The sequence below is a fragment of the Polyodon spathula genome, chromosome 4, assembly GCF_017654505.1.
Source record: "Polyodon spathula isolate WHYD16114869_AA chromosome 4, ASM1765450v1, whole genome shotgun sequence".
In the NCBI taxonomy this organism is placed as follows: domain Eukaryota; kingdom Metazoa; phylum Chordata; class Actinopteri; order Acipenseriformes; family Polyodontidae; genus Polyodon; species Polyodon spathula.
In genome coordinates, this window is record NC_054537.1 from 88,900,758 (window position 1) to 88,923,724 (window position 22,967).

General features: G+C 38.2%; 1 protein-coding gene across 1 annotated transcript in view; it reads right to left on the reverse strand.

Annotated features, from left to right (window-relative positions):
• The window catches only part of dgkb (diacylglycerol kinase, beta), a 141,197-nt gene that overhangs the window by 113,904 nt on the left and 4,326 nt on the right, over positions 1-22,967 (reverse strand). Inside the window, exons 2-6 of the mRNA XM_041248955.1 lie at positions 15,463-15,747; positions 11,435-11,511; positions 10,096-10,116; positions 4,604-4,769; positions 2,666-2,809 (exon numbers count right to left, since the gene is read on the reverse strand). Of these exons, the coding sequence (XP_041104889.1) occupies positions 2,666-2,809; positions 4,604-4,769; positions 10,096-10,116; positions 11,435-11,511; positions 15,463-15,532 (478 nt within the window). The 5' untranslated portion in view covers positions 15,533-15,747. The remainder of the gene's footprint in view (positions 1-2,665; positions 2,810-4,603; positions 4,770-10,095; positions 10,117-11,434; positions 11,512-15,462; positions 15,748-22,967) is intronic.

Below are 22,967 nucleotides of genomic sequence, written 5' to 3' on the forward strand. Positions count from 1 at the left end.
ACGTTATTGTAATATGGTGTTGAACAATTTGGGAACTGCTGTGTTTTATGTATTTATTTATTTATTTATTTATTTATGTTTATTTATGTTTTAACTATTTCGTAGCCTGTTTGATAGTTGTTACACACACGGTGCATTTAAATCAGCGTGGAATTTTCTTTGCAGGGAGTTTCAGGTCACTCATCACAGTACGTTTTCCTCATAGCTCTCAGATCGTGACCCGGGTTGAAACGTCATTAAATAAAATAGTGGGTTCTGGCAAAGATGCAGCTCTCCTTGTAAAGGTGAAGTAAACGGTTCTGTATTTTGACGTTTCTGTTGTGGGAGGGGGGTAGCGGTACATTGTGTTTTAAATTGAAATCTTATTCAGGGATATATTTCCATTCGGTAATAAAAGATAACTAAAAGGCTCAAAACTATAGATTGTGTGCATGGCCGTATCGACACCGAGGTCGTGTCATCAGCTGTATTTTGCAGATGCTCATGTAACAATTCTGGAAAGTACAAAAAAAAGGACGCCATCTCTCTGTTGGTTTGCCGTGTAACATAGATTTGGAGGTTGAATAGTATTATCTAGATTTGAAAGTTGTATATCGATGTCGTGCACGTATTTCGATATCGGTAATCGAAATTTTCCAAAGCACGTGCAACTATAGTAACACAGTTGCAATATGAAACATAGACATATAGACGTTAACATATAACTAGAAAATCAATAACTTATTTTAACGTAGCTTTGCTTCACAGTATCCCTGGAGAAAAACAACTTCTTGTTATATTGTTTTACTATTCCATGCTATCATCAGCCACCTCAAAACCGAAATATATGCTTAATCCACTGCTCAGGCTAGCCGGAGGTAATGTAGTCTTCTCAGAGTATAAAGGCACGACACAACTAAAAGTACTAAGTACGGTGTCATGCTGAATTATTGTTAGATGTTTTTTGTTTGTTTGTTTGTTTGTTTGTTTTTTTTTGTTGATGTTTTTAAAAGTACATCTCACTTATAATACCTAAAGTTCACATTTTAAAAATACAGTGTAAGTAATCGCAGGGAAAAAAATGCTATGAACCACACTAACGCATGCGCACAGCTCACAATAATCCCAATCGTGCTTAATGCAGCATGGAAATAGGTTTTGGTACCTTGTGAGCATGTTCTGACTGGGGGGGGTATACTCATAACAAGAGTAGAGCACACAGGTTGTGGATTTGTTGTTTTTCTTGATTTATAGGTATTGAATGTTTGAAATACATTTGTTGCTTCTGTTCTCAAAAAGAAAAACGTCAATTAATGGAATACACTGGTTATTAATGTGTGGTGTTACTCGACTAACAATGATATGCATACGATTTATTGTATCTTATAGAAAATAAACTTGATTATACAGCGTTTGTATTTTTAGCAGTATTAGCAATAATACTGCTAAAAATCTGGCAGCTAATGTGTTTTTTTTATTATTATTAAATGATATAGCAATATGGAAATTATTATCAATATCCTATCAATATCACATTGGTGCCCATCCCTAGTTAAAACCAACGAGTCATATACATACTGCAGCTATAGCATGAAAACATCGGTAGAATGTAAGCTCTATTTATGACATTGTGCGGTCCCTTGTAAGTAGCAGTCAGTCTGTTTTTCATTCAACAGTTTCCTTCAATTTTCTTGACAGTTTTTGTAGATTCGGTATTCGGCCGGATCCCAAAAACTTGGTTTCGGTGCATCCCAAATTTAAATATATCTTTGAGTTTATTAAGGAAAGAGTTTACATTTGTGACTAATATTTAATATAAACGAGTAAAAACTATGCAAATAAAAACATATTTTATCAATTGAAGGCTGTTTGAAATTGCTTGGTCAATATAACCTGAAACCTGAATTCTGAACTTCATAGGAGGTTCACTATCCAAAAAAATCATTTTAGCAATTCTACATGATTGTACTGTAGTTGTAAACCCTGGTAGGAGATTTATAGATTAGATGTGACAGACTGAATATTAAAATGCAAGTTATGTTCTTATTCATTGGGATGCTGATATTGTGCTGGGTCCATGTGGGCTTGCATTTGGGGTTTGAGAGAAACAATTTTGTAATTGTGTCGTATTGTAAACTAAATACAGTTTTTTGTTTTGTTTTTTTAAATCAATTTAATGACGTTTCATTTAATTAGAAATTTAATTGGTCACTATATCTTGAAACATAAGAGCTGTGTCTAAATTCTGAAAATAGGTGGGTTGATATTTACAGCATTCATCCTGCAAGCCTTTTCATTAAAATAAAAACTCTCCAAGTCTTCAAGTGCTTCCACAGTTTGCATAACCCTGCAGGAGCATAAACGCTAATTCAGCCCTTTCTGTGCTCCCCCATTCAAATAGGACTCCAACCAAGCCCACATGACTCACCCAGCATTGTGGCATAACCTTTATTGAGTGAGTACCTTTTCCTGAACATAACTGGAAAGACACCAGCGAGACTAATGTAGGCAGTCAGCTGGCATTTAGAATTCTAATTACCAATAGAAGAAACAATAGAAACATAATACCAGAAACATAAAACCAAAAGCTTACTTACAGGTATATAAAATACATTTTGTACAGTTACTACAGCAAATCACTTTACATGGCAAATGATATTGCAATTGAACAAAAAATATTACATACACTCTAGCTTGTCTTCAGGCCGTCCTCCTTCCAGCAGCGACAGGTAACACACAATGTCTTTCAACTGGACTGTCTCCGGTGGCTTCATTTTGGATGGATAAGGCACACTTGAAGGAGTTGCATTGCCCTTAATGATTTTAAGCCCTGAAAAAGAAATGTGGAGTTTACAAGCAGCATGAGCAGGTATATGTTATCCATCAGCATGGTTTGATAAATGTTGTTGACAGTGCAACTTTTATAAATGTATTAAATAGAGTTCTTTCTTGCAGTATAATTTGTTACACTACATAAATAGGCTTGGTAGTCTAGTGGTTAAAGAAATGGGCTTGCTAGCAGAGGGTTCCGAGTTCAAGTCCTAACTGACTCACTGTGTGATCCTGAGCAACTCACTTAACTTTATTGCGCTGTCCTTTGTATGAGACGTAATCCTAAAGTCCCATTGTAAATGTCTGCAGCAGCAGTTGTTGATGCATAATGCACTCCCTCGTCCCTATAAGTTGCTTTGGATGAAAGCATCTGCTAAATGACTAATTATTAATAATATTGGTCTGTAAGAGATCTGAATTTGAAACTGAAGACAAAACTGTTTAAACACTGCATATGAACGCCTATTTTATTTATTTATTTACCACTGCATGTCAATGTTATTGCTGAGTGTGTAATGATCCCTTATATTAATATTAGCTCTGCACCTTTAAGGTTTGAGAGACTGACGTCAAACTGCACCTGTCAACGGAGGAGATGCCGTGTGTGCGTGTGTATGAGAAGAGAGTTGAACAAGTATAGCATGAGGGTTAAGAGTTGTGGAGGGATATGGGAACTCTTACAATAATATGCATATATTGGCTATCTGTGGTTTGTGTACTTTATTATGAGGATGGAGTAATGAAGTAGGTGATGGAAAATAAACTGAGGTCTTTCCAAAAATCTGGACTTCTGTGTATTCACTTAAGGCTTATATATATATTAGAACACTTAGTGTAGTTTAATAAATTATAATCAGACTGTAACGTGAAATAGGTGACATATGGACTTTAAGGAGTGGTAAAGGCTAAATATGTTTATGTGCTTGTTTTTATTTATATATATATGTCATTTACACTTTTGCGCTATAACTGAGACATTTACAATCATAAAGCTTGTTTGGATTGCTAGCTGCTAAAGCACATTACTGGGTAAGGGCGTCGGCCAAGAAATACTAATAATTGCATGCAGTTCACAAGGAGCTTAGGCAGTTTCCAACCAGTAGCATTGTCATTGATAGCATCATTCATATATTTAATATAATAAGTGCATAATGTTAGAGGCATATACTAAGTGTGCAATGTTAGAGGCATATTCAAGATTACCTATAATAAATTATTTTTTAAAGCAGGCATGAGTCAAGATACCTTACATTAAACTATAGGTGGGTGTACTCAGTTTGTTTTTGTTTTAAAAAAAATTAACAGGGAAGGCCCCAAAGATCCGTTCTTATAACCCGCATCTTGCACCATCTCTTTGTATTATGGTTATTACACACTAGCGTACATCACTAAAGAATACATGTAGTCCATTTAGCCAGGATTTATACTGGCTGTTCATTAACTTTGCTTTACAGTCTATATTGCTGTTCCTGAAATCTCTGTTCAGATAAAGTGCATTGCCTTAGGGGTTTGTAGGAGTGTAGTAATCAACGCAAGAAAGGCAATAACACCTAATTAACTTGAAATTATTGTTTAGTAGCACGGATTTAGCTGTACCATCTTTCTTAGAGTTTAATATTTTGAAAGGCTTTGTTTTGTATCCATAATGTAATTTGTTTTATATTTTAATAATACCCCAGATATAAAAACAACCAGAAATTGAAATGCTTCTGTGGCAACACTGTACACTTTTAGTAGCGCTGTAGTGGGGGTTAGAATGTCTAAACTTGCTGTAAAGGAACGGTGTGATCACCTCCTGCACGTTGCTGGGAGCAGCCAAGAGGCTTTTCTGCTGTTGATGGACTGGCGTGAGAGAATCTGGTACTGAATGACATGAAGAGGTGTTGACAGAAATCATCAGGTAGTTCTGTTTCCAAGAATGTCTTCATAAACAGGGTGAAGCCTTCAAAGTCAATGGTCTGTTTAATAAAGAAGAATATAATAATAATAATAATAATAATATAATATAATAATAATAATAATAATAATAATAATTGTATTATCATTTATTAAAATGCAACATTAAATAGCATCATTTAAATAGAAGATTTATAAATGTATTTGCTTTGGAAATCTGTTACAAAATATCATCTTCTAATCCATTAAATAAATCCAGAATAAAGAAATGTTTTTTATAGCTGTCAATGCTGTTTGCACAGTGGCCATAATTGATAACAGCTAGTACCACAAAAATGAAAAATGCAAGGTGTTGCAGTGCTGATTTACTACTAATGAAGTTTCCCAAATTTTGGTCACTTAGTTTAGTATAGAGGACTGACAGGTGGATAATGCAGTGGTAGGTGTTGGATTAATTTCCTTCATTTTGTGAACAAAACCACTCTTTACCAACCATTGCCGGTGCACCATCCATACACAGTGAAATTAATTTCTTCACAGCAATGCTATGGGATTCCAAGTAGGAAGAATCTATGAAGTACAGCTCTTTGCTGCTGTGAGTGCAATTTGTCATTCACCAATGTCGCCAGACTCGTCCAGGGCAATTGAAATGCATTCAGCCTTTTCAATATCCAGTTTTAGATTTTCAGATACTTAATCGGCCAGCACTTCACATCGCCGAGTAGTTGAATTGTTAGACAATTAAATCCTCGGAAAAGTTCACTGGATATTTTTATTTTCTGGGAATAACACTGAAGCACTTACTACTTTGCACTCTTATCATTTCCAAGTGAGAAAAAAAAGAATCATTTTGTATCCATTATCCAAGCTACTTGCAGTGAAACCTGTATTGCTTTTTCTTGACCTGTACAAACCACCTAATTAATACAGTGCTATGCAAGAAAATTGCTGACAGTGACACCTCTGTATCCATTCTTGTGAACCTGGGGGGTATATTTTCTCAAAATTTGCTGTGTTTAGTTTCATAATGTCCTTTTAAACTTTTGATGAGTGCCACTGTCTCCTTGCATATTAGGCCAATCAGAGAAAGAAAAAAAAATCCACTTGTCCTTAAAAACACGTTTCTCTAAATGAGCTTTTCTCTTTTTGGCATCCATTGTGTCTGGAAAACTATAATCTTTACCTGAACCAACAGCTAGTCTTAAACTGCACAAGTAAGAAGGCAAACAAACATAGTTAGTGCTGAGAAAGTGCAATCTTGCATTATCAGCTTCATCTGTGTATTGCAGGTACATTTCAGACTATTGGATGTCACCCTGGTTCCCTGAAGAAGACGACCAACAACAATATTTTTTGGGATATGCCTGCCACGGGTCAGGTATTTACTGAGCATGTTATGTCAGAGCTGCCGACAGGCCCCTCCGGAGAGTGACGTCCTCAGTCCTGCCTACCAAGGGAATAACTAGTCACTCCGCGGAGATCACATTCTCTTTTACATTAAACCCGCGAATGCGAGACCTCGCAAGGTTTGTTGGTCGTCTTTTCTTTCAGGGAACCAGGGTTACATCTGTAACCTATTGTTCCCTTTCAATTTGAAGATGACCAACAACAATACTTTTTGGAAAATATAATGCCATCTCGAGGGAGCGTGAGCAGAGACAGCAGACAAGGGACGTCTTGCTACCACCAAACTAATGTTTGTGGTGTGAGCGTGCAACCTCAAGGACCATTGTGCCTAATAAAGGCCCTGAGAAATCTACCACATTAAGTCAGTAGAACCTGGTGCATATACGCGGAGTAGCCCAGCTAGCTGCAGTACAAATATCAGTCAATGAAGCTCATCTAAAGGGCCCATGATGTAGCCACTGCTCTGGTAGAGTGCGCGGCCACCCTCCCAGGAGGAGATAGACCGTCATTGGTATATGCGGTCGACAATCTAGTATAGCATGTCCACAATCCAGTGGGACAGTCACTGCTTTGAGAGAGCTTGACCCAGGGTCCTTTCACCATGACAGATGAAGAGCTGGTCAGACTGACGTAGCGATCTCATCCACATAACCTCTGAAGATCCTCCTCTGAAGAAAAAGGAGGGGATGGAAAGCCTCTAATTCCACCGATTTGGTTTAAGTGTAAAGCCGTAACCACCTTAGGGAGGAAAGCAGAGTTTTTTTAGCGGAGATCATGCCTAGCAAAAAGTTTGTCTTCATAGAGAGATTTTTCAACTCTATGGAGTGTATAGGCTCAAGTGGGGCCTTAGTGAGAGCCTCCAATACCACGTCTAGACTCTACTCAGGGAGGACGTCCTTTCTAGGAGAAAGTAAACCACAGATCACCCTTCAAGAAATGTGTCACCAGGAAATGAGCGCCTCGGGACACCAAATCAATGGGGACATGGCATACAGATATGGCTGCTAGGTACACTTTCAGTGTAGAGGGAGGTCTACCCTCTAGCAAGTCAATTGCTATATGGCAATAGATGGGGTCATGACCTCTGGCAATACACCAATTTTTAAAATACCTCCATTTATAGGCGTATATGGACCTTGTGGAGGGGGTCTTAGCATTCTGCAGTGTACTGACAAGTGTCTGATTGCCCTAAGGCGGACAGACAGTCCCATTCAGAAGCTAGACCCACACTTGGAGTCTTCCCTGTTCTGAGTGCCAGAGAGTGCCTCTCACCAGACTGGAGATCCATGCATAGTGGGATCTCCCAGAGCTGGCTTTGTAGCTGCTGGCAAAGCTTTGAAAACCAGATGCTCTTGGGCAATCTGGGGGCCACAAAAATTGTCGCCTTCTCTCGGAAAGCCAGGAGCAGCAATATTTGCAGGAATGCATACTGCGTCGTAGGCCACTCATGGGCTAGGGCATTGATGCCTAGTGGACCACCGCAGTGGTGGAGGGAGAACAATAGTGGGCAATGAATAGTCTCTGCCGTGGCAAAGAGATTGACTCTGGCCTTCCCGAAATGTTGCCAAATGCACATTACCACGTGAGGGTGGAGTCACCATTTTGACGGGCGAGGACCCTCTCATGAGAATAGTCCCGCCGCCCAATTCACCACTCCAAGGAGATGAACAGTCCAGAGGGATAGCAGGTTCTTTTTTGCCCAGGTCAATAACCGAAAGGTTATGCGGTGCAATCCCAGGGACCGAAGTCCTCCCTGGTGGTTGACATACGCTACTAGAGACGTGTTGTCCATGCAGACAAGGACATGTCTCTTCTGGAGCACTGGAAGGGAATGCTGAAAGCGAGGTGAACTGCTCACAGCTCCAGCGCATTGGATGGATTGGATTGGATGTTCAGCGACCCAACCAGGACCCGCAGACTCCTCTGCCTAGTTGGATGTGTCTGTTGTCACCACCCGACGGCTGTGCATCATTCCCCATGCTTACATCTTCGTGCAGGTGAGAGGCTTGCCTCCACCAGCGCAGGGCTTCCCAGTATATGTGGGACACGGTCAGTTGACTGTATTGAGCCACGCTTGAATCGGATGCATATAGAGTAACCCCAGCTGGATGGCTGATGAAGCTGCGACCATCAGACCCAGTCATTTCTGGCACAACACCAATTATACTGTCAAATCCTGTTGAATCAGGGTTAGTGAATGGCAGCAACTCTGTTGTCTGACAGGTAGGCTAGCATTGTAAGGGGATCCAGCTAGAGACCCAAGTAAACCGTACTTTGCACCGGTATTAATTGGCTTTTGAACTTGTTAAGGGTGACACCCAATCTCGCCAGATGCTACATCACGATTACCGTGTGGGCCACTGCTCCTTCCTGCGGATCAAATCAACCAGTCATCCAGATAGTTCAACACCCTGATTCCTTGCAGCCAGGGCTAGGATACAAAAGGGCTAGGATGGCATAGACACACTTTTAGATATTGCGGGGGACTAAGCGGAGGCTGAATGGCAGCACGGAAAACTCAAAGACGTTTCCCTGGAAGGCGAAGCAAAGATTTTTCCTGCGCGCAGGACACAGTCCACTGTGGTAAACTAGTTGCCTGGCCAGACAAATAGGATGAGGATGTGTGACCATCTGGAACCTCCTCTCCCCCAAGAACCTGTTGAGGTGTCTCAGGTCTAGAATGGGACGAAGGCCACCATCCGTTTTTGGCACTAGAAAGTACCTGGAGTAGAACCCCTCCTTGAGAGGTGTGTTCTACGAGGCGAATAGCTTATTTTAGAAGTAATGTTTTTACTGGAGAGGGTCACTCATGGATGTAACTCTGATCCCTCGAAAGAGAGGAAGGCCCAATGGGGATTGGAACCAACCTCGGTGAGAGGGTGGTCGGTCCCGGGGTAGGTGCAGAAGATGGAGCTAGGGTTGGGGCAGAGGGAAGAGCCCGCTGCCTGATCAGGTACTCCAGATCCTCAGCCATGTAGCTTTGCTCTGCAAAGGGCTCGAAGGTAGATGGAGGAGGGGGAGGACAGTGCTCCCAACGCTGCAGAGTGCTCAGCTGAGCTGGCTGAGGACGCTGCACCAGTGAACTCTGCGAGTCTCCTGCGCAGGGTCCGTGGCTGCGGAGGGTCCTATCGGCAGCTCTGACATAAAATGCTCAGTAAATACCTGACCTGTGGCAGGCATTTCCCAAAAGTATTGTTGTTGGTTGTCTTCGAATTGAAAGGGAACTAAAAGGCCAGGCAAATGCCAGATGCGCGTGGGGTCCAGGTCATAACCACATGAATTTGACAGTTTGGGTGTAGAGTAATTAACAGAATTTGTAATGACTTTGGTTTAAACCAGGCTTTCCCAACAAGTGGATTGTTTGTAACAGCTAATATGGATTCATCTTCCCTGCCGGTGTGAGCGGCAGCGTGTGTGGCAATTGTGTAAAAATATCGGGAAAGTACACTGGCTGTTTTGGGGCTGTTGTGGGATGTGTCTGCGTTGTTATGTATTGTGGTATTTTATTAGTTAGTAAGTTGTGTATTTTAAATGTTTATAATACTTATTTTGCTTTTATATGTCTGCTATGTTCTTTCATCTGCCATTTCTCTCTGTATCCTTATTTTTCTTTTTGTATTTGTATTTCCTTTTTATACAATTATCTGATACTCGATCATGTTCCATTCTGTAAATGTTACTTTATTTGTATTATTTTCTTTTTCCATGTTTGTGTTTGTCCAGGGACTGCCAATGAAAATGAGCTCATAGCTAAATCTGGGTGCAATGCATCTTAAGACATGCCATAATTGTTCAAAATTGTATGTTGTCAAATAAATAAATACATACATACATGAGTACATTTCCGTATAGTTTTTGAAACTCAGTAAATAAAAGATGTCGATGTGATTAGATCCTGAACATAAAGATATATTAGATAAATAAACATTTCAACAGTGGGACCAATACATTAAGAAATGATGGCAATAAGCATCTGCTTACTTGATTGAGAATCTCCTGCTTCTGTTCAGCATTAAATTAAAATAATTAAACAGGTTAGAAGATATGAAAAAAGCAAGATATGAAAGTGTAACATTGAGACAGCAGTTACAGAAATGAAGGTTTTGAGTTTCAACTCGAAAGCAGGGCAAATATAACCATTTATATCAATATACTTTTGTATTTAAATACTGTTTGCATTGATAATATGTAAACCACCAGGGATGTGCTGTAGGCATATAGGAACCTATTTACTCTTGTAACAGCTGACCATGGTTTGTTTTAATTTTTTATATATATATTCTGTTCCACAACTCTCCAGGCTTTACAATGCTTACATTTGCTTTACCAAGCTTTCACTGTTTTATTAAACATATACTTTTATTATGGTAAACTTTTATAAACTTGTATACTGTATATCTAAAAAACTGTGTGTATACATTACTAAAAAACAAGGTATTAAGGACCTTCTTTAGCACAACTGACAATCTATCGTAATCTTAGGGTATATGGAGACTATCTGTCTATCTGTCACTCTTACATTTCACTTATCTAGAGACCCCATTGTCCAATTGTGATTGCTGAGGACATTCTGGGGTTGTACAGAGGAACTCCGTCTCTATGTCCTTATGTTATGTTTTAAATATAACTAGCAGGTAGTGTACATTACAGTGGATGGTATGATTATAATTATTATCGTGTATCATTATTTCAATCTGGAACAACTGTGCTAGGGTTTATACTGATTAACAGTGGAGCTGAAAAAAGACAAATATTTATATTTTATCAGCCTAATGTATTAGAGAAAAGGATACTTTGACAATTCCCATCTCACACAGTAGTTCATAGTAGTAGAGAATAGTCACTGGTCATCAGTATTTTATTATTTTGCCTATATTTTTATTTTTTGATTTATTTACTGCAACACACTGATGTGTGTTGAAACCTAATTGTTTATCTGGTTGCCCTATTCATGAATTAAATTTCTGTCGCTGTGAGTTGCCAGATGAATCATTAAACAAACTTTCCCAAATTACTGACTGTACTGGAGGCACAAAATGGTCAGTGTCTCTAATCTAGAAACCTCAGCTGTATACATGAAACCAATTATCTAATAAATAGTTGATAGTTTTTGTTTTGGGGCCCATTTGTGTTGGCTGGAGATAACTTAGCACTTTTGAACATATTCGTTTAAAATATTGTATCAGTGCAGTTTCAAAACTGAAAGAAATAAGTGGTTTCTTTATAACATAAACAGCAGAGTTTGTCTTCCATTTTAATCACTAACTCGCAACTGGCATTTAGCATTAGAGCAATAACAAAAAGTAACCCTAATAATTACCACTTCAGGATTATATTTTGCCAGCACTCCATCCCCATGGAATTCCTGAAGTACATCTTGCAGTTTCTTTGTGGAGTCTGAAATAATCAAAGTCAAATAATTTATTTATTTTTTTTGTGAAACATGTTGCAAGATAAATGAAACTTAAACAAAAAAAAAGTGTTTATGAATCTGATATATAACTAAGGAAATTATCAAGTTAAAAAATAACCATTAATTTAATTGACAAAAATGCAAATTACATTGTGATTTAGAACTGGGGGACCACAGGAAAACCTTTTATAGAGGACCAAAACTGGACGTATATACACTAGGTGAAACCAATTAACTAGCTCAATCTTGTTAATCCCACGCAGTCTAGCTGTCTTTCTTCAAACAATTTAAATGAATTACAGTAAATTAAAATGTATACACAACAGCGGTCTGGCAGAAGCAGCATGTTATTTTATGAAGGCTGTGAAATAAAAAAAAAAACAGGGTGTCCCAAGCGAGTACGTGGAGATTTGGAATTGACAAAATACTGGCACTGGTTTTGTTTCAGTTTTCAGGAGATAATTATGTTTTAAAGTATTAATTATCTTGTGAAAATGGAAATATTGTAATGTAATAATTATCTAGTGAAATCGGAAATAATGATTGTTTTAATGTTATATGTGCTGATTATTTTTTTTCTCTACATGGCAGCTGTAAGCTTCAGTGAAAAAAAAAAAAAAAGTTATTTAATTGTGTTTACAGCGGGGATTCGAAATGGAACCAGAACGATAAATGAAAATAACGACATTTTTTCACGGAAAATAAACAAACAAAAAAAAAAACTAACTAAATTATTACGTACTGGAACGAAAACGATATTCAAGATTTTGTTTTTCGGCTAATAAAGTTTTTTTTTTTTTTTTTTTTTTTTGGTTCCATTTCAGCCTGTTCTCTCTGTCTCTTTCCATTGTTTTCAAACATTCAATAATTTGAAAAAGCGCTCTTCCCATCAGCGGTGTAACTTTGGTTTTGATCTGCAATAACTCTGTTGGACAGTTTCATTATATACCTCCGGGTTAATTATTTTCTTTTTTCTTTAATAAGTTGTGTGATAAATTAGCTAAAATATTATTCACCACTAGTGATATGCCATCCCACCAATGGACATTTGAAAAACTATTTGGGCAAGAGCAGTAAAACACATTATTGAACAACCAGGCTCGAGGCATGTATAGGATAATTTTTAATTTGGCTTGAGCACAATGTAGCGAGAAAAATTAGAACACACATGGAAATGCCCCCATTTCTTTTAAGGCATTGTTGTATCTATAAACATGAAGTAAGTCCATTTATTGATAGACGGATATCTTCTCAAAGTTTTCCCTTTGAGTGACGAGTTATCTGGAGTTTACTGTATATCATGCTTTTTTGTTTAATTTCAGAAAATAGAGACTTATGAAGACCAATACAGTAGCCTGCCTGGCTTAAAGCAAAATTAACCGGTATTTCATTTCGTTTGAACTGGAACGGAATGAAATCAGCCGTTCTGAACTTTCCGAACCAGAACAGAAATAAATACGGTTTGAATCCCTGCTATACAATATATATATATATATATGTTACAGGTAACTATTATATTAAATAGCTAATACATGAATGTAAGACATGTTTTAAACTTAGCTAGTTCATACTTTAATACACAAATTATCTAATGTGGGGTTTAACCTGTAATATGCAGTATGAAGAGTCTGCAACTGGACAGCTTTTTGCATTATAAAATACATTTTGTAACCCCAAAAAAGACAACTACCTGTAAGGCTGACAAATTTAAACGTGTAAATGCCTAAGTTTAATTGACTAATAATAATAAACATTTATAAAATCCATCAACTATAAACTATCATTGAGCAGCTGCCAGCCTGTTTCACATATCCCTGATGTATTTTTGCATTACGTTACAATCGCAATTATTTGATTTACAGTGTAAACCAGTTAACAGTAAACTACCTGATTTACTAATGAGCGGAATGTTGCATTAGATTTGTAAGTCAGCAAGTGGTATGCAGATTAACCTTGCCTTTACACTGCTTTCTCTGTGTACTGTTGCATTGTAAGGCACAATAAGATAACACTAAGACAAGAAATCAAATTGCTGTTTAACACATTTCGCCATCGTGCTTTCTAAATTGTTTGTGCTGTGGTTGGTCAAACACAAATTTAATATACGTTGGCTTTTGTGTTCTGAAAATGTTAAGTGTTTAGAAATTAACCCTCAGTAATTAATACCCTCCGGCCTAGTTGTTTCAGAAGGATGAAATGTTTAACCAAATCTTGGCATAGCTCACACTAATTGGTTTGAAGTGATTGGGAGATCTGTTCAGATAATTGCATTGCAACTACTTCCACAATTATGCTATTCTTAGCACAGACCGAAGGGCTTTAAAACCTAAGATTGAAGAAAATCTAAGATAATCAGTACCAAGAAGAAGTATTTACTGTTGTCATCTATCTGACCAAGGGCATGATAAACAGATGAAAATAATAATACAAACTCAGATATATCCCTATAGTCACTTATGGAGGAAGAAATGCAGCAGTTGTAATTTGAAGATGCAAAACACCAGTGTTTTTACTGCTTAAATAAACAATAATGGGTCTGATACCTTAAAACCTCCCTGGCAAGTTTTTAAAACAAACCGATTTACCAGCAATGACCTCTCTCACATGCTTGTTGTTAAGACTTAACAAGCTATTGCTCTGAAGTGGTGTAATACCTACCTTGACACTTGACATTTGAGTTCTGTGCCGACTGTTTAAGCCATTTCCTTGTGAGACTTAACAACACTTTTGTTTTTGCTTCAAATGCCAATATTATCAGCACAGCTTCTAACTGTCTACATTATGTGAAAGGTCATAAAAAAGAGACATGCTTACTGTAGTTATTTTTTTACTTAAATTATGATTAATGTAACCTGATGATTTATACTAGGATTGTACACGTCATCATCCTCATTAGGTGTTGTAGTTCTGTTGTGGATTAGCTAATGTATGTAAATTATCTAGCCTTGCATTATGCTAATAGACAAAAGAAATTCAATGATAAAAGTCTTTTTCAGCATCTTCAAAGGATCTCACACCCACTACTTTATAACAAAATCCTCCAAAAGAAGTGTAACACCATGCATTGAGGCTCGCCAGTTCTTGTTCTTTACTACTCATTTGATACTTGAAGCCTACATTTTTGTAACCAGCATGCAATGCTGTACATTTATTAACACAGAATGTATTTTGCCACATTTCTGCCCAATTCAGTAAACCCTTAGTCAAGCCCTCTTATTTTTAAATTTGCACTTTCTGATCATTCATCTGCATTGAGGGCAGCTGTCAACGAGAGAGAGAGGGCCCCCAGTAAAACCGATACAAACCACTCAAGTACAAAACCACTCTTATCTGACACTTTGCAGACATTGCTTCTGCCCAGTAAATACAGCATGCAATTATTTCTAAATGTGTTTTTTAAATGTCCTTTGGTTTATTACAGACCTCTAACAGAACATCATGTAAAAAAAAAAAAAAAAAAAAGCTCATGTGCTCAAATGCTCAAATGTTGTAAGTGTTAATGTACTAAACAGTGAACACAATTAATAATCCTTTGACCTTTAATCTAAAGATTTAACGACAAATCCTTAAAGATACAAAAATAAGATAATTAAAGCTTGTTGCCTGCCCTGGCATTATCATGGTCCTTAGATGACCTGACCAGGTATTTCTTGCATTATACAGCAGTTAGCTTAAAAAAATAAGAATATTTTGAAAACAGACCAACTTCTGTAGCCATAGAAAACAAATTTAACAAAATATGTAAATATTACATATCTCAGCACCTGTTATACAAATGAAAATGTTGAAAGAATGCTAGAAAAGTGATTAAACTTAACTGACCAAACTACAGTGCAATTCAACTTTATGGATAACGATGGTGAAACAAATAATTCACTATGCTCCACTGAGAATGAAAAAAGGAGACAGTGCAAAAATGAATATGATATACCTACATTGTGCATACTTCTGGAGCTGAGAGAATTCCGCAGGGCTCAGAGTGACCCACTTCTCCTGGTTAGTCATGATGATCTAACGGCTTCCTGGCACATCCCAAATATCTGTGTCAGCTCAGCCGAGTAGCAATGAGATAATCACCTGAATGCCTGCTATTCACCGAGGTCCTTGCTCATCTAATTGCTTAATTCTACAGTGAGTTGAGAGCCTTAACCAATGTGAAGGGAATCTTTGGAGACTTGAACTGTGGTGAATTTTGAGTTGCTGTAGGTCCAATATGTTCTCTGTTATGAAAAAGAAAGAAAGAAAGAAAGAAAGAAAGAAAGAAAGAAAGAGAAAGAAAGAAAGAAAGAAAGAAAGAAAGATGTGTTACTTTACTGCCAACCCATTTGCCTCAAGTTCAACAATGTTAGCAATTTTCTAAGACGCAGAATGTAATGGTTGTCTTTTTGCCCGTTTGCCGGATATTATTGCTTTTATTATCTTAAGTGACCTGCTTGTATTTGCGTCTTCAATACAGCTTTATAAGTATAATGGAAATCTTCTCTGGCTGTGACAGTCATTTAATTAAGGATTGTTTCAGCTGCAGTCTGTGTAGATTAAAGTAGCAGGCTATGTGGTCTGGTGGTTGAAGAAAATGGCGTGTAACCAGGAGATCCCCGATTCAAATCCTGGCTCACTCACCGACTCGCTGTTTGACGCTGAGCAAGTCTTGTGCTCCGTTTTTCGGGTGAGACATTGTTGTAAGTAACTCTGCAGCTGATGCATAGTTCACAAACCCTAGTCTCTGTAGGTCACCTTGGATAAGGGCATCTTCTAAATAAACAAATAATAATAATTCTTGGCTGCAATTCATGAGGGGGTTAGGCAAAAAAAAAAAAAAACTAAACTAAATAGAGAGTGTATTGATTACCAAGAATGCAGTTAACCCCGTGACACCATTTAGAATTATTCCTCCAGAGAGGTGTGAAAAGTGGATGTCTGTGGCATGAATAAAAAGAAAGGGAAGCTGGTAAGCATTGTCACCGATTCTGCAGAATTGTAAATGTGCGTAAGATCACAAAATAAGATATACAACAATTTACATAATATGTACCAGAATAAAAAGTAATGATTTTTTAAAATGCAGTATTACTGAAAATAATATAGTATGATGGAAACAGTGCATTGCTTACAGCATCACTGCTATTAATTATGTATGCAATAAGGCCAGACAGGGTGTATACATCGAATATATGGACACCACGGGGCATTGTGCAGCAAGATGAAGTCAAGTGCCTCCAACCCCCGAGAAGTCAGTATATGCCATGCAGGTCAAACAGTGGATTGGAATTTATCTTTACGCCACTAAAGGGACCACAAAAGTAGTCCCATTTATAACTCCAGTTATATAAAGTCCTCAACTGGATAAAGTTCAAGTTTTTGGACAGTCCAGATTGATTTGTGTACAATCACTGCTATGCTCGTCAAACCCACCCAGAGCAAATCTGTAGCTAGCTATGTTTCCATCAACAAAAAACACATTACAAACCTTATCGTACAAAAACTGGATTCTAGCGAACAAACAGCTGTATGTAATTAGGTCACAAGCTTAAAAAAATGGTCATCGCATACATTTTCTTGATCTGAACAAAAAACAAAGTTTGATGCATTTACATCCATTTTTTTTCTATTTGGTCGCTAGACTAGCATAATCTCTAGCGAATAACCAGCCTCGCTGAGCATTCTGGCTATATATAGGCTTGCTACTATTTGATTTTTATTTAATTGCTAAATCGACGATTAATATCGATGTTTATTTTAGAAAGAATAATGTTTTTTTCGATCTTTATTTTTCAATTCAAGCAGAGAATGGGTGAAATCGACCTTTATGCTGTAAAAAAAACAGACTTTTCATGCCACTGAAAAACGTCTCATTTACTGAAACCCCTTTATCACAATCAACATGCAACAAAACCATGGTTACCAACATTCTAATTGAAATAACGTTTGGTCACAGTTGAGCTATACATTTAAAAACTGTTTCAAATAAACCATAGTAAACGCAGTATATAAGTTTATGGTACGTGTAAAATAATATACTTAGTCCAAAACATTAAATAGTTGAACAGAACTAACTTGCACTTATTGTTCAGAGTCTGAACTCCCCCTCGTCTGCTTCTGCACAGCCGGACTCAAGTCACTGGAAGGCAAGGCAGACGTGCCCGCTTCGTCCTGCTGCAGAAACTTCAACTGTCGACCAGGGTATTGTGCACAATATTCATTAAGTGTTTTTCCAATGACCAATGACTATACACCAACATTAACACACAACATATAAACATTAAATATGCACAGGGGCGGGCACACTGCCACATATATCCCCCCTTGTGCGCAGCACATATGGCCTCAAAGGCCACCTCACCCCTTAAAAAGCCAGCAGTCCAGGTCAAAGTCTTGGGCCAGGAAAGTAGGCTTCACTGGGCCCAGGGCTGAAAATGCTGTCAGCTCCCCTGCCGGTAGTGGCATGACTGACAGTATGGTGATCCACTCCCGCAGCGGAAAGGCAGCTGAGGAAGGTGGTCTCCTGACCTTTCCCCCCTTCACAGCCGGCAGTTCCCTCCTATGAGACTCCAGCCACAAGAACTCCTGCAGCGAAATTGCTTTGGGGGAAGGTGGTCTCCTGACCTCTTCCCCCCCTTCTTCATAGCCGGCAGCTCCCCTTGGTGGGGTTCCAGCGACCCTCACCTCTGCAGCCAAGCAGAGCCGGCTGCGACCTCAGACAAAGCATAGATAGCAGCGACCTCAGGCGAAGAAGAGCCGGCAGCAACCCCAGGGGAAGCAGGCCAGGCAGCAACCCTGGGCGGCACTGAGCAACAGGCATCCCCATGTGCTTCAGAGAAGCAGGCAACCCCAGGCGATGGCGAACAGGCTGTGGAAGCACCGACTCTTCCCTTTTGGGCTGTGGACACACCAGCTGCTGCCACTCAGATGCAGGACGTTTGGACTCCTGCTACTCAGGTGCAGGATGTTCGGGCTCCTGCCCTTTGGGCGCTAGGGAGGACAACAGCTTTGCTAGTAGTAGTGCAGGGCACCTTGTCAACACTGCCTGCATCTGCTGCGCTGATGTTACTCTGGGGCCCCCTTGCTTCTCCTGATCCAGCAGCCAGTCGATCACCTTCTCTATCACTGGCCTGCAGGATGGGTGCTATTGTTGCTTCCTGTCTTGCCTCTTTCCTCTCTCCAAAAAAAGAAATAATCCAGAAATAACTGCCTTTCCTGCTCTGGTCTGTCTAGGAGGCACTGGTAATCCCACGATGACACCACGTGTCACAAAGAGGTCTGTAGTGGTGACGTCAGACCTGGAAGAACACATAGTACTGCGAGACGATATGGTAAGTGAATGCGGTGCTGCGCGGTTTATTATTGCAGAAATAAAACAGGTGAACGAAACACAAAACAAAACGGCACGGTGGCCAAACAGACAGATAGACAGCACAGTGGACAATAGCTATTCACACAAATAGAGTGCTGGCCCTCCAGCACTTGTAGCAACTGTTTGTTTAAATCAGTTTCTTTCTCGTTCTCCTTCTCTCTCCCCCGTTCTCCACTCACCAAACACACAACCCCAAGGGAGTGAAAACATGCTGCTTTTATGCAGCTGTACTGATACTTGATTTTTATATTTACATACGTGTAGGGCAGGCATGCATTGTCTTTGGACATAGCTGGGATCAAAAAAAGGACGGGAATTAATTCAGTTACATTTAAGCAGCTCACTTGCTCTTCGTGTCTAACTTTAGCATAGTTTTTACAGCAAGGGTATTCTCAAACAGCTGCTTTAATAGTATAACAAGGGCATAACGCAGTTCAGGGTAAGTGGTTTTATGCAGAACTGTAAACCCACAAGAGCTATACAACATGGCAGTCCAGACACAGCAAAAAACAATAATAATAATTTAAAAAGCCGCCTACATTACCATAAAGGTGAACTACACCACTGTGCTAACCATAAAAATCGCTCTTAAGCCACTACTTCCTGTCATGTTGGAATCCACAGTAATAACTGACCTGCTCCCTTGCAATATTTATAGTTAAGAATAAACACACTCATTAACATTTACATGTGAAATGTGTTTTTCCATGCAAAACTGGACGTTGATTTCCTTGTGTTTTGTCATCTATACAAGTAAATGAGATTTAACCTATCTTTCTCTTTGGCCGTAGTTTTGGCCACAAACCTGATTTACGAGTAATTGTAATGAGTAATGTGCACGTTCATCGCCATTTCACATGTAAATTGACCTGCATGGAAACCAATAATAATAATAATAATAATAATAATAATAATAATAATAATAATAATAATAAATGCCAGTCTTTGCTTTGAAATGTCATGATTTTAATTTAACTAAACAAACAAAACACAACTTGTCTATATGTTTTTGTATTCATAGTTGAAAACGTGTCATATGTTTCCGCAAGCTTCATTTTGTGGTGATGAAAGAAAAACTCAACGTAAATGTATATTTGCTAGTGCTTGTGAGAATCTAAACTAAAATGGACTGATTGTAACAAATTAAGAAAAAATGCATATGAAGGAATATCAAACAAATCAAATGCCTATTTTGTGTTTTGCCATCAGGGCAGTTTTGTGTTGGTCCAGTTATTTCCCACTCCTTTGGGAATGGATAACTAAAAATCCTCCTGCACGGACTGTCACTGCCTACACAATCTTAAAATCTGCTCTATAAAAGAAAACATGCCTGGATAAACACACGTTTGCATTCTATTATTTTTAGGGACTTCTCATTGACTCTTACTATATTTATATTTACTATTTCTAACTCCACTCAGACAAAACTCCACACATGGTGAACGTCTCCAACAAACAAACTGTTGGCACTTTAATTTTTTTATTTTTTTTAAGGCATATTTAGTTCTTAAAAAAGGTATTTTACAAAGTTGAGACTTCCCCACAATGTCATTTTTTTCAGGAGTTACTATCTTTTCTCAAATTTTCTTCGCACATTGATAGTAATACCTGACCACATACACATGCACACAAACTAGCGATTAGTACAGGAGAGTGGAGGCAACCAGAGCTTTTTTTTTTTTTTACGGGGTCAACATCACATTTCCTACTACTTTTTACCAGAGCCCCTTGTCCTCCAATCCTGCATCACTACAATTCGGTTCAATTAGGTTCCTTTTCCTCGAATCTCTCGCTCTCACTTCAGCCCTTGTGGGTCCCCTCATCTGTGGGTGGCCACACGCCTAACTGAGACAACAGGGGTTTTATACTTGTACAAATGTATCCCATTAATCAATGATTACATGTAATATTGACTGGGATCTAAGCTGGTAAATATTAGTACTGGTGGTTACTAGAATACTAAGATAAGAATAAGAATAACTTTTATACCAAGATATACCAGTGCTTCAGTGAGGTCCACCCCATTAGCCTGTACAGCTCACAATGATGAGTTCAAGATTTAGAATTGGGTACAAATCTAAGAGCTCCACGATAGAGAGTCTCGTATCCTCAGACTAGATGCAGCTGCATGCATGTAAAGAATAATCCACAATCAAACACTGAAAGAAAAGTGGGACATACAAGTGTTTTCTTTGCCTCCAAATTTCTTGACCCATACCAACACTTATGGGAATTAATTAAATATTTTTCGTGCTTAAATGTTACTACCTGAATCGCAGATGGTAAAGAGATTTTGGGCCATTACCTTGTTGGCATTATTATTGAGGTAAGTAATTTAAACTTACAATGGCACACTCTATCCTGGGTATTTGCTTATTACTAATTCAAGTATGGACTTAATGTGCAAACATTGTTATATGTGTTAGAAAACACAGACATCGATCGTGACCGGGAGTTCCTAGGGGGCAGTGCACAGTTGGCCGCGTGCTGCCCGGGTAGGGAGGGCTTAGTCGGCAGGGGAATCCGCGGTTCATCATGCAGCAGCGACCCGTGTGGCCGATAGGGTGCCTGTGGTTCTGCAGTGGAGCCACCAGATCTGTGTTGTCCTCCGGCACTATAGGTCTGGTGGCCTCGCTGTGGATCCGCAGTGTGTAAAATGATGGCTTGGCAGGAGCACGTTTCGTAGGATGCGTGCTCCAGCCTCTGTTCTGAGTCGGCAGGGGGGTTTGCGAGTGGTGAACCGAGGATACAGGTAATAATTGGGCATACCAAATTGGGGAGAAAAACCGGGGTAAAAAATTGTAGATGACTAAATTAAAAAAAAGAAGAAAAAAAAAGAAAAACAGACATGCTTTTTCTTAATCAGGTGATCCCAAACCAACATACGTCCCAACTTCATCAGCCAGGGCTTCATTAAATTTTTAGAAAAACTAACTTGTAGCGTTCGGCTTGGGGTTGTCTTGTGAATTACCCTGTCACGATGCAGAACATTCAAGTTAATCAAAGCCGATCTGAAGAAGATTTCATTCCAGAATTGATTCGATCATTCCTTCAAGTCAAAATGAGACTAGTTTGAATTACGCTTCAGGATAGCCCTAATATGTGTCAAACTAAGCTACTTTGGCAATACTTTGGCAATAAAAAAAATAAATAAAAAAAATAATAATAATAATAATAATAATAATAATAATAATAATAATAATAATAATAATAATAATAATAATAAAAACAAAAATGTATGCGGTAATAAATAATGCAGACTTATGCTATTAAAAAAAATTATCAATCCATCTGATTTATTTATTTATTCATTTAATTTATTTCAGAAGTATAAAAGTGGGCTAACAAATATGGAAATAACGTATAGTTTACATATATTATAAGCAATACATTTTACATTTATATGCCCCTTTTTTATCTTAATTTGTTTTTTTATGTGATTACATACATCGCTCACCCGTTATAACACGCCTCGTTATAGTGTGGAATTGGTTATAACACGGTAGGATCGTGGCTCCCATTTGCTCCATATGGCAGCCCTTTTATTATAAGGCCCATCCTAGCACCGAGGGTAAACGGGGTATTACCGTCGGGAAAATATAATTATAAGGCGGAACACAAATAGTGTAACTATGGCTCCACACTATAGCGTTATAAAGGGTGAGCACTATATATGTTCATATATAAATTATATACAGATTGGAAGGTTATAACATTGACCGAATTTTATAGTATTTTTCAAATAAGGATCTTATATGTTAGTATATCTAACATACAGTGCTATATATATATATATATATATATATATATATATATATATATATATATATATATATATATATATATATACATACACACACATTTTTTCTATTCTAACTGTATGTTGTTTTATATAATCTAAATATATGTCCTGCATTTGGTGAATGTTTTATGTAAATTACTAGATATTTTCATATATTTTCCATTATCAAATTATGAAAAATGTGGGTATTATGCCAAACCATTTTGAACACTGCAAATAAGTTTGTCAGTTTCACTTTGTTTTATTTTTTCAGGATTACTAGTATGGGTATTTACTTGATGCAGGCT